Source organism: Patella vulgata, chromosome 8 (genome assembly GCF_932274485.2).
Source record: "Patella vulgata chromosome 8, xgPatVulg1.2, whole genome shotgun sequence".
In the NCBI taxonomy this organism is placed as follows: Eukaryota; Metazoa; Mollusca; class Gastropoda; family Patellidae; genus Patella; species Patella vulgata.
Window position 1 is genome coordinate 21,091,666 of NC_065886.2, and position 12,528 is coordinate 21,104,193.

The 12,528-nt window shown below is 37.5% G+C and overlaps 1 protein-coding gene and 1 long non-coding RNA gene across 2 annotated transcripts in view; one reads left to right on the forward strand and one right to left on the reverse strand.

Annotated features, from left to right (window-relative positions):
• The window catches only part of LOC130014098 (uncharacterized), a 154,614-nt gene that overhangs the window by 136,670 nt on the left and 5,416 nt on the right, over positions 1 to 12,528 (reverse strand). The window lies entirely within an intron of this gene.
• Positions 5,227 to 7,239, forward strand: LOC126830265 (uncharacterized). Its single transcript, XM_050560626.2, has one exon. The coding sequence runs from the start codon at positions 5,324 to 5,326 to the stop codon at positions 6,632 to 6,634; it is 1,311 nt and encodes a 436-aa protein (XP_050416583.1). The 5' UTR covers positions 5,227 to 5,323; the 3' UTR covers positions 6,635 to 7,239.

The following is a 12,528-nucleotide window of genomic DNA, read 5'->3' on the forward strand; positions in this document are numbered from 1 at the left end:
GCAATGTGGGGGCAATTAAAAATGGCTTACTAATTGCCTAAGGAAATCACCCGTGTGTGAAGCCTACTAAATATTTGAGGGAGTTCAATTGACCCCTGTGTTTTGAGGATGACTAAACATCAGACATTGTCTTACTCATTTGATTATGGGGTCATTTTCTAAATATAATTATATATTACTACATAGTAAAATAAAATATGACAGACAATAAAAAAACAACAACTGATTAAATAATATTGTATGGTCATTGTTTCGGTATGGGTATAATGTCAAACTATTCAAACTGTACCCTAGCTGAAGTTAAATATTAATAAATATGAAGTATTCAGTCAACAGCGTTCGAAGAATGGTTTATTAGATAATAAAATATGGTGTTAAGGGAAAAAAATGAAGACGTGATCGTGTTTCAATCCAGTTTGATTATATCACGTATATGCGAATTCTACACGAATCTTATTCAAAGTCTATACAATAATAATAATAATGTCCTAAAATCCAACCGAAGCTGCTCTTTGGTAACATTATGGTGAGTTAAAAGAAAAACAATAGTTAACTCCTAGGAGTACGCGATCAACAGTTAAAAGAAAACGTTTCTAAAAAGATGGGTTTTAAGATTCCTTTTAAAACTCTCAATTGATGTACATATGACTGTTTACTTGAAACGTTCAAAAACAATTCACTCAACTCTAATGATACTAAAATTTACGAATATGCATGTTGAAATAGACAACGATTAAACGTAAAGAGGCGTTAATACTCTTGCTAAGAAAACAAGTTTAGATCAAAGAGGTTTAGCTCCTTTAAAGCTGTCGTCATAATTTTCAAGCCCAGCTCGGTTCCCACTACGTAGAGTGGTAGTGCCTTCGGCGCTAACAGATAAAGTGTTGAGCTATAGTCGTTCGGGTGGGACGTAAAGCATGTATTGAGAGGTCATTCCTGGTACTCTTTGGCGCGCACGTAAAAGAACCCTTGACAGTTTAGCGGAAACGCTGTTGCCAGGGAACTCCTTTTATTTACATTTTTGCTTTTGATTGGCATACGGTACATAACCGACAGTTTAATATTAGGTTACCTTTATAATATCTATATAGGAGACACATTTCGTCATCTTTATAGAATGTGGTCATGTTATGTATGCGTGTATAACAGAAAATATGTTAATTGAAGCACTGTTGTTTAATAAGTTCAGGTATTTTAATCAATAGACTTCAATCTTATTTTTCTGTGGTGTTTTATTATTAACCGAACAGTGCATAACCTATTCATATAAAGTAGTGCACATTGCCTAAAATTATAGATTTCTTTACCGCTCTAGCAAAAACAAAAAATAACCCGTACATTTCTTTCTTTAATTAGTCAACATCAAGGGGATCACGTGGCTAAGTGGGTAAGACGCTGGCTCGCTAGCCTGGAGGTCGGGTGTTCGATCCCTGCATTGGCCGAGAAAGTTCATCCAGATTTTCCGGCGTGGTTTCCCCTTGTCAGTGATGCAGGACGGAGGGCCTGACAAGGACAGTTGTCTAGTCATTCGGATGAGACGAAAAACTGAGGTCCCGTGTATTCATTGGAATGCACGTAAAAGATCCCTTGGCAGTTGGAATTCGATTTAAGAGTAGGCGATAGTGCCGCTGCCCGGGCAAAATTTCCCTCATAGCACACTGTATGGCGTATGCCCGTCTTCATTAGCCCAGGTTAGGAGCAGAACAGTAGGACGTTAAACCCCATTTCATTTCATTTCATTTCATTTCATTTCAAGTCATCAACAAATCCTGCAAGTTCGTCATAAATCAAAGAAAGGTTTTCAATTTAGCTTGTGGACTACATTCAATTTAAAACATCCTCAACTCACAGTTCTCGCTATAATAGTTCAAAAATGGATAACATTCAAATTAGTTTATTCTGAGCGAAGATATAGCGTATAGATCATTCATTATCGTAGAAACAGTAGGCCTACTGACAACCAAGATTTAGCCTTGATTTATTTTAATAACCATTTTTTGAGAAGCTGAGTCAGCAAATCAGGAGCTATATGGAATGTCTCTGATTTTTTTTTATATTGGCAATGATATGAGGTGCATGCGTGTTCCGGTGTTAAATAAATAATGATCACTGTAAGAGGTTATCTGACAATTCAATAAAGTAATTGAATGTCATTAGATAAGAGAACACGAGAAAAATAGAAATAGTCCGTACATTCCCTTGTTTATATTCATTCTATACCTTATAAAAACATGGTAATGCACGGACCTTTTCTGTTTTTCTTTCGTGTTCACTTATCTAGTGGCAGTCAATTCTTTTTATGAATTGTCAAATATCCTCTCACAATCTCACACAACTTTTGATCTTCGAAGGAATTATTAGTGAGCAGAAATTCGACCGTGTATCTGTTCTCGCTCGTCACATCAGTCAGTTATATAGAGAGATGACTCGTGTTTTCCTTTGGCGTTCGTCACTTCCGATTCAGGAAACCTGTATTACTCAGCTATCGTAGCAATTATCTCTGTGTTAAAATTATATTTGGAATGTGTTTAACCAGCTCTATCACATATGTGATAATGACTGGCACCAATATTGTCCTTTAACGGCGTTACGGCCTACTTTTTTCGCTTTCTCATGGGAGCTTTTACATACCATTCGAACGACTATACACTTTTCCTTGCCAGGTCATGTACGATTAAGAAGAAGAAACTAAGCGTGGTTTCTACAGAACAGGGTCTAGCCATTGAGATGGGGCAAAAACTGTTTACACAATGGCGTTTGTCAGTGATGCAGGACGGAAGGCCTGACGAGGACAGCTGTCTAGTCCTTCGGATGAGACGAAAAACCGAGGTCCCGTGTATACATTGGAATGCACGTAAAAGATCCCTTGGCAGTTGGAATTCCATATAAGAGTAGGCGATATCGCCGCTGCCCGGGCAAAATTTCCCTCATAGCACACGATATGGCGTATGCCCGTCTTCATTAGCCCAGTTTAGAAGCAGGGCCCTGTTTCACAAAAACTTAAACTAAAATCACTAAAATCGATTTTAACTAAAATCAAACTGAAAGTTTAAATTTTATGCGTTTCACGAAGATCGATTGTAACTTAAAATGCAATTTTAATAGATTTTAGTTAAAATTGCTTGCGCTCGCGCAGTGCACAATTCCGGCGAGGGCACTTAGCGTGAACGCATACACGCTTCGGAACTGAAAACTGTTACCAGGTTGAACTAACCGTCACAATACTGAGGAGGGTTTCATACGTTGTAACAATGTCTGCACATGGTCAGACAGTCGTAGAGAGATGAAATAAATAAGTTAATTGCGTGTTTATTCGTTTTGAAATGAATTAGTAGGTTGGCCTTGAACTTGCATGTCACTTTCGTGACCTTAGCATATGATTTACCCGCAGGCTTCAATAGAAATAATGCATATCGATATATTAAATCGCTTGAATTTCGTAGTTTTATGGTATTTTGGTTAACAGAAACTATTGAGAAATTGTCACAAACGTGACATTTCTGACTCAAACAATTATTAATCTGGACTAAAGTATTGTCGATATTTAAAAGTATTTAATAACTTTTAAACTAAAAAACGAAATAACCAATGTTCCGATGCCTAGATTTGAAATGTCAGTCCCATGGATCCTTTCAATGATAATTTGAAAATGCCAAAGTGCCACACTCCTTATTGGATAATGCCTATCTATCTTACTAAATTAAAATGATTTTTTCCCAATATAAAATACCCTTCGCTCCTATATAAATCATCATAACCCCAAAACCATAAATACTTTGCATATGGCGTATCTAGTATTATAGGACTGACGGGGTTTCGATTCTGAGGTTGTACGTGACAGAGAGTAGGGTCGCCCGTCCAACCTCGTGGGTTTTCGTCGGGTCCTCCGGTTGCCTCCCACTACTAAAGATCTCTACGCGCAAGTGAATTATTGAAATAAAATTGAAAAATGTGGTTAGTCCCAAACTGACCTAGTTTGTGTCTAGTGGACGTAAACCCATAATATGTTAATATGTTATATGTTAATATATAAAATAGTAACAAAGAGTTTTGTTTACTGGGGTTTTGAGGGGTTTTTGTTCTTGGGGTTTTAATTTTGGGCGTCATCTAATTGCTTATATTGCCTTACAATAAAATAAACGGGTGGGCCGCAGATATATTTCCCATGCAATGAAAAGAAATTGAATGAAAATTATTTTTGTGAATGATAGTATGTTTAAATTATATAACCCGGGCCATTGGCAATATTATCATTATTCCAAATATATCTATATGTCGCAATAGATCCCACAACGTAGCTCTAGTAGTAGTCAATGTTTGTTAATGTCGTGATTTTAAGTTAGGAGAGGGTGACGGCTGTCCTAAGTTAAAATTGATTTAGTTAAAATTGTCCCTAAAATAGTTTTGTGAAACGCCACTATTTTAAGTTAAGATACAATTTTAACTTACAATATTATTTTAGTGGATTTTATCTAAAATGCTTAAAATCGTTTTGTGAAACGCATCTATCTTAAGTTAGGATGGAATTTTAGTTTAAGACGATTTTAAGGTGATTTAAGTTTTTGTGAAACAGGGCCCAGAACAGTTGGACGTTAAACCCCATTTCATTTCATTTACACAATGGCGTACACTTAACAGAGCCATTCCAAAAAAAAGTGTACACCGTAGCGCCACTGTCTTTGCAAATTTCTAAAATAGCACATTGTATCCATGACCACATGCCCGTCTTCATTACCCCATTACTGCAGAAAAATAGGACGTTCCTTTAATCTAATTTTCCAAAATAAATAAAAGTTAGCCGAATAAATGCGTTTTATCTGTAATTGAAGTATGAACTAAACATTTTATAATTTGTTGCAGGGTACACGCAAGATCTATATATTAACACACACACAAATAACACATTAAAATGAGAAATTGGAAATAAACACGATTTCTATTCAAGGTTTAAATATTGCCAAATATTGAATTCATATAGTAATTTGTGCATGTAAATTAGTCACCAATACTTGTCATCTTGTTTAATACCTAAAACTACTTGGACACTACTCATACCTACGTTTTCCTATTATAGTCAGTAGCACGCGAGAGTACATCCCAATCACTAAATATAGCGTTACCACGTCATAATGCTATCACGTGATTAGGTGTTTACGATGACTTTTCAAGCAACTTCGAGAGATTTCCCGTAGGTGTGAGGTTATGGACTGACCCAGTTAGAGCCATTAGAGGAAAATTCGCGATGAGTAATAGGAGTAAACAAGGTCATTGTTTGCTTGGTCAAGTAGGCTGGGTTATATAAAAGGAAAATGCAGTAGAAATTATGAACCATTCAGATTTATACGAGCAACGTAGAAGGTTACATAGAAGACAACAAGAGTTTAATAAGATGAAGCTCGATGGTGGACCGATCTTTATGACTCCACGATATATAATGGAGACATTTGACAATGATCCTTGGTTTGATCGACGCCCATTTGTTACGGAAAGCCGAAATGGGCACCATAGCCATTGGCCACGCAGTGACGAGGATGTGTTTAGCAGACACAGGAGAATATTCGGTGATATTGGAAATGGATTTACTGGACATAATTTATCCTCGCACATAGATCATATGGATTCTAATCCTAGAGTGCGTACAATTCCTATTCAAGTTATAAGTGAACCACGACGAGAATTCGCCGAAATCCAGAGACAGCCACCGCGATTTGTGGATGTAGATTACTGTTCCGATGAAAGTGATTATGACGATTTGATGATTGTGGGAGAAAATAACAATAATAATGGAATGCAAAATTTGCGCAACAAAGGTCGTCCCACGAAAAGACGACCCGCGGCAACTCAGGTGAGAACTTCACAGAATCGAGGCGGACACTCAACCCGCGAGGGAAGGGTGGACGGTCACTCGGATCGTGCTCGACCTACGGATAAGTTCAGTTTTCCACCCGTTTTGGAAATCGATGATTCGTTAACGGAATGTTTTAGATCTCCCACAGAAAGCTCTCGGACTGAAAGCTCTAGGAAAGATTCCGATCGACCCTCGACCTCTGAATCCGTCAAGACAACAGATATTAAGTCAACTCCTGGCTACCCGCTCTACGCATATCTCAAATCAAGATTGGATTTTGATAATCTGCAGATCGATTATATCCAAGGTGATGGCAACTGTTTTTTCCGTGCTTTGAGTAAAGACATTTACGGTCAAGAAAGTTTTCACTCAGAAGTGCGTCAAGCTGTGGTCGATGTTATTGAAAAATATCCCAAAGAATTTGAACAATATCTTGATAGCGGGGCTTCCTTACGTGAACATATTAACGAGATGAGACTTCCGTCAACATGGAGTACTACCATGGAGATCTACGCCGCAGCAACGTTGCTACAGAGAGACATATTTGTATTGTCTCCGGATCACACGGGGGACTCTTACAACTGGTTGCTGTTTCAACCTAGATTTTCCTATGATAGTGGAATGTCGTATCATCCATGTTTCATTGCTTTATGTCATACGAATGGTAATCATTATGATCGTATAGCAGCGAAAAACAAAGACTGTAACTGTGATCAACGTCCCCCAAGGCTTAGGGGTGTCAATGCTTATGTGGATTTGACAAATGCAGAGTTGTCAGTTTGCTGAAAACGTACTTTACTTGCCATATGAAGCGCTTATTAATTTATTTATATTTCGGTTCTTGTGAATTCCATGTGAACAAACAATTATAAAATGAATGTGTGTTCTCTATGTCATCATTAGGATGTGGACGGATGTGTGTATATTTAATTATTTATATTTAGTTTCGTGAGTTGTATATGAACAAACGATTATAATATGAATGTGTGTAGACGGATGTGTGTATGTTTGAAAGGACGTGTATGTATCCTTATAATGGGGAAGTATGATTCAAAACGGAATGTCAGATGTATATATTTAAATACAGTTGAAAAGCTTTATATAATAGCACACATAATAAAGTAATGCATACATATGTGATCTTCTAATTTCAAATATTTGTAGTTTTTATCTTTTATTTCAAATCATTTTGAAAGGTGCTCTCCTTTATTTCTCTTTTAGGTTTCAATTATTATTTCTTGGGAAATAATAAATGCACCCTAAAAGAGACAAACCTCTTTGATTTAGGTGGAAATAATGTGTTATACTTTATAAGTATACGTTATCCCATGTGTTATGTCGGTTAGTGATGGACATAGGGAAAATGTCGAATGATGAAAAAAAAAAAAGAAGACATACCCCAACATTGGTTTTACCGGTAGGTCAACGGTTTGTAGACAGATACTTAGTTACATCGACACTTTTATTTTTTTATTTATTTTAAACAAAATAAAAGAGATCTTGTCATATATATGATTTGAGTTGAGTTTGAATGAAAGATGTTGCTGACTGAATTATGAGTCAGTGTCATTGTAAAACGAGGAAAGTATCTTTATGCTTTTAATTACTGTAGCCATATGTTGATTTACTAGTCTACATAACCTGTGGTACAACTTGGTATGCACCTAATAATATTCAGTTCACTTTTGAAGATGTGCCAAGATTCCCGGTCTGTTATGTCAGTATACTTTTTGTCTACTATTTACATATACTATATCACATATTCTATTGTATTACTGAAGTTCATTGTGATCATATATTTATATAGGCTATGCTTTGTTATTTGTTAAGGCCTATACAACAGAAATATATACCTGGGTGTAGATAAAGTACTTCTATGTTTGCGGTAGATAAATGCATAAGTAAATTTTAAAAAATACGTCCAGGTAAAACAATTACCCACTATTAAAGTAGATAAAGTACAAGTACTTCTTTGTTTACGGTAGATTAATGCATAAATAAATAAAAATATGTCCAGGTAAAAAACAAATCTCCACTTTACTTCATTCTGACAATATTTACTTGATTGCATCATAGTATTTCCTTATATATAGTTGGCACGTTCTAAGGCTAGAAAAATACAACAGAAATCATTGACAACGGGAACGTCCCAAATAAAATGAAAAATTTTGTCCTTCACAAATAAATGACAAAAGGTCATTTTATTAAAAGGCTTTAATTTAAAGTATTTTATTACAATATTATTATTTATTAATAATAAAAATGTTGGTATATTGTATGGGAGTTATTTCCTTTGTTATTTAATATACGATGTTCTCTTGTACTCCATAGAGGCGATTGGGGTATTAAATAAATCAGGTTCGATCGAGACTAGGACAGTGTCTAGTCGCTCGGATGGGACGTTGGCGTACACGTAAAAGAACCCTTGGCAGTTGGAATTTGATATAAGAGTAATGATGATGCCCGAAAAAATATGAGAATTCTAGAGTGGCGATCGATAGACCTACTGTTTATTACACTACATTTAAATAGTGAAAATATTAATACAATCGATTTCCGAAAGATTAATGAAAAAAAAAATAACCTATGCCGAAGACAACATGTTTTAATTCCATAGCCAATTCATTACAAATTAGTCGTATTCAAATCGTATTCGAAAGAAAGAAAGTAAAAGTGTTTCATTATCAGGTAAATTGTCCCTATCTCACTGAATGTTTTTACTAGAGATAGCTCTACGATACTGGCATGGCGTTGTCGGTGTTGATTGCACCTATTACATAGTCGAAGGACAGAGCACTTAATTTTGACGACTAGAAGGCAAAATATTGTCTCCCATTTTCACTTTATCCGTCTTTCCCCAAAATGTGACCGGTAGAGACTTAATTAAATTGGTGACATTTGTTGTCACTTCTTTCTTCAAGTGTAAATTATTTTCAACCTCCTTGGGAGCCGCGGTGTTTCAGTGAGTAAGCCGCTAGCTCTCTAAACAGGTCTCGTGTGCTACTCCAGGTGTTGGCCGAGAAACTTCCTCGGTTTTTCCGCCATGGTTTAACCTTGTCAGTGGTGCGTGACGGAGGACCTGTCGAGGAACGGTTCTAATCCTTCGGGTATCACGAAAACCCCAGGTCCCGTGTTCACATTGGCGTGCATGTAAAAGGGTCGTTGACAGTTAGAATTCGAAATAAGGCCGTAGAGCACACTGCATGACATTTACGTCCGTCTTCATTATCCCGGGTGATGCAGAAATGTATAAAGACGTTTAGTCCGGTGGCTAAAGGGGGGGAATCGCCACCCGAGCTGTGAATTTATGAGACCAAGTTTTTCTAGACCAGATTTTTGCGTAGATTCCGAATCTGGGTGGTGATCAGGCGTTTGAGGGGGCGTTTTCGAGATATAGGGGGTCAAATGTCTACAATGGGGGGGGGGGGGGGGGTGATGTCATTATGTTAACATAATATATTAATAAAACAAATTTCTAGGACTGCCCATCTATAAATAAGTGTTTATGATATGATGCCCCTGGACAACTGTTTTGATTTATGGGGAGGTGGGTTGGGGGTAGCAGGTTTGCGCGTATGGAGGGGTTTGGTCGGGATAAAACTGGCGGGGAAATGAGTTCACGTTGATTTAAATGATGCTTTTCTAAGAGCTTGATGAAACACCTCTAAATATGTTTATAAGATTCCTATTGTATGGGGGTGGACGCCCTTGGTGAGTGCCCGCCGTGGGGGGGGGGGGCGGTGCGGGTGATGGCGGGTGGCAACATGTATTTTTGTGGACAGAAATCATTTCGTTCATAATTGAGCTTAAAGTGGTATCTCGTTAGCGTTTTCGTTCAAAATATTAAATTATAATGGTATTTTTCAAAAGATCTGGAAATGTAAATCAAAAACACATTAACTCAGAGATATGTTTAGTTGTTAGTTTATTCTTTGTCTCATCAGATGATTCAAAATCAAAAGTTCATATGAGCGAGATAAATATTTTCTTGGTTGCTGGCCAACAGCTCGCATATCCTTTGGATATGCTTCAGAAACCAATTTACATTGTAAATCTTCATTCCAGCCATGCAGCAAAAGACCGCGTATAAGGCAAGATGGTAATAAAGACAGGTCTGTTATTTTTTCACCCATCTAGTGATGTAAGTCGTCTTTCGCGATATTTTCTACCTTTGCCCGTCTCATTATCGATCAAAATTTGTATATTTGGATCATCGTTTGCGAAGAGAATGATTGGGATGTCTATTTCGCCCGAGCAAGAACGCAGAATGCAATTTGTTTCAGCACCTGCATTAATTTACAATGCGAAGAGGAGTAGGTAAGATATGTTGGTGTCCTCGTGGTTGGTTGTCAGTTCTAGGATATTCTCGACACTTTTAATACTAATCTTGATATTTTTTGATCCAATCAAGATTAGTATTGAAAGTGTCCAGAATATCTCGACCTACGGTACATGCTTTCAGTGGTAATGACTATCTGTCTTTCTTTTGCGAGATAATCCCAACTTTCTAACAATTTTTAAAGAGCTGGGATAGATAAATGATGCTTCTGATGACGTAATTGCTGGTTTAGAAAAAATTGTTTGTACCTTGTACGGCGAAAACCGACTTACATCAGGAGATGACACTAGAAGAAGTATCTTCTGGAGAAATTTTAATTGTGATGAAAAATAACAAAACTTTCTTTCTTTATTACCATCTTGCCCGAGTAGTCTTTTGCTGCACATTAAACGCAATAATTATGTTGCAGCAATATGGAGACAAGTTGCAAAATTAATGATCGAACAAGATGACCCTGCGATACAAGGCTGGAATGAAGATTTACAATGTGAATGGGTATCTGAAGCATATCCAAAGGATATACGCAGGCTGTTGATCAGCCACCAAGAAGATATCTATCCCGCACATATTATAAGAATAAACTAATATCTAAACATGTGTTTTATATGTACATTTCCAGATCCCTCGAAAAGTACCATTATAATTTAATATTTTGAATGACGATATTGGCACTGATCGAAAACTCGAGAAAGCACTTTTCAAGTCAATTTTGAACCAAGTGGTTTTTGTCCCCCAAAATACATTTACCCTCCCCCATACAATGGTAATCGTATACACATATTTAGAGATGTTCAGTGGAATTAAAAAGTAATGTTTTTACCAACCTTAACTCACTTCCCGCCAATTGTACCCCCCCCCCCCCAAACATACACGCACACCTGCTACCCCCACCCCACCTCCCCACAAATCAAAATAGTTGTCCAGGGGCATCATAAACACTTATTTATAGATGGGCAGTCCTAGAAATTTGTGTTTTATTAATATATTATGTCAACATAATGACCCCCCACCCACCACACACACACACACACACACACACCTGCTACCCCCACCCCACCTCCCCACAAATCAAAATAGTTGTCCAGGGGCATCATAAACACTTATTTATAGATGGGCAGTCCTAGAAATTTATGTTTTATTAATATATTATGTCAACATAATGACCCCCCACCCACCACACACACACACACACACACACCCACACACACCTACACCTGCTATTCCCACCCCACCTCCCCAAAATTCAAAACAGTTGTCCAGGGGCATCATAAACACTTATTTATAGATGGGCAGTCTTAGAAATTTATGTTTTATTAATATATTACGTCAACATAATGTCATCTCCCCCCCACCCCCATTGTAGAAATTTGACCCCCTATATCTCGAAAACGCCCCCTCAAACGCTTGATCACCACCCAGATTCGGAATCTACGCAAAAAATGGTCTAGAAAAACTTAGTCTCATAAATCACAGCTCGGGTGGCGATTTCCCCCCTTCAGCCACCGGACTAGTTAAAATAAACCACATTTAGGCATATTTCATTTCGACATATTATTCATCTGAACCGCTTGGTGGACTCCAACTATATTTGTAGGTATATCGACAGGATGTTGTTTATTCAGACTACATTGCTAGTTGTCGTCGGGGTTGGGCAGGGATACTAGTGTCGCCCCCCCCCCACTCCCCGATCCGTGACCATTTCTCGGGGAACAAGGTTTGACGATGGTTTCTGACAGAAGGGACCCCAGTGAAGACATATTAATTTTGCTAAATCGATTGTGAAATGAATTGGAAATTGTCGAATATGGGTCGGTTGACCAACAAAACCTACAAAAGGATTATTACACGGGTCATTTCGCCAACATTGTTTGCCAAGGTCAATTTCAAACCGATTTGGCAGCTATCTTGTATTTTCGGCTCTATAAGAAACCATCATCAAAGCTCGTTCCCCGAGAAATGGTCACGGATCTGGGGGATGTGACTCGACTATACCTTTAAATTGCAGACTTTAGATTAACACAAAGTGTTTTTTTTTCAGAATAGGTGAATGGAATTCTTTGAATTTTGTATAAGAGTCATCATTAGATGATAGAGATCACAGAGAGTCAAAACTTAAACATGTTTGCTTCTTTGCGGATTTTTTTTCTGTTCAGGTAGCGGATAATCAGATGTTCAAACAACAAATGAAAGAGAGAGAGAGAGAGAGAAATGGGTTTTAATGTCCACTGGACACAAACTAGGTCATTTCGGGACTAACATATGGTTTAACTTTATTTCAATAATTCGCTTGCGCGTAGGGGTCTTTAGCAGTGGGAGGACCCGGAGAAAACCCACGAGGTTG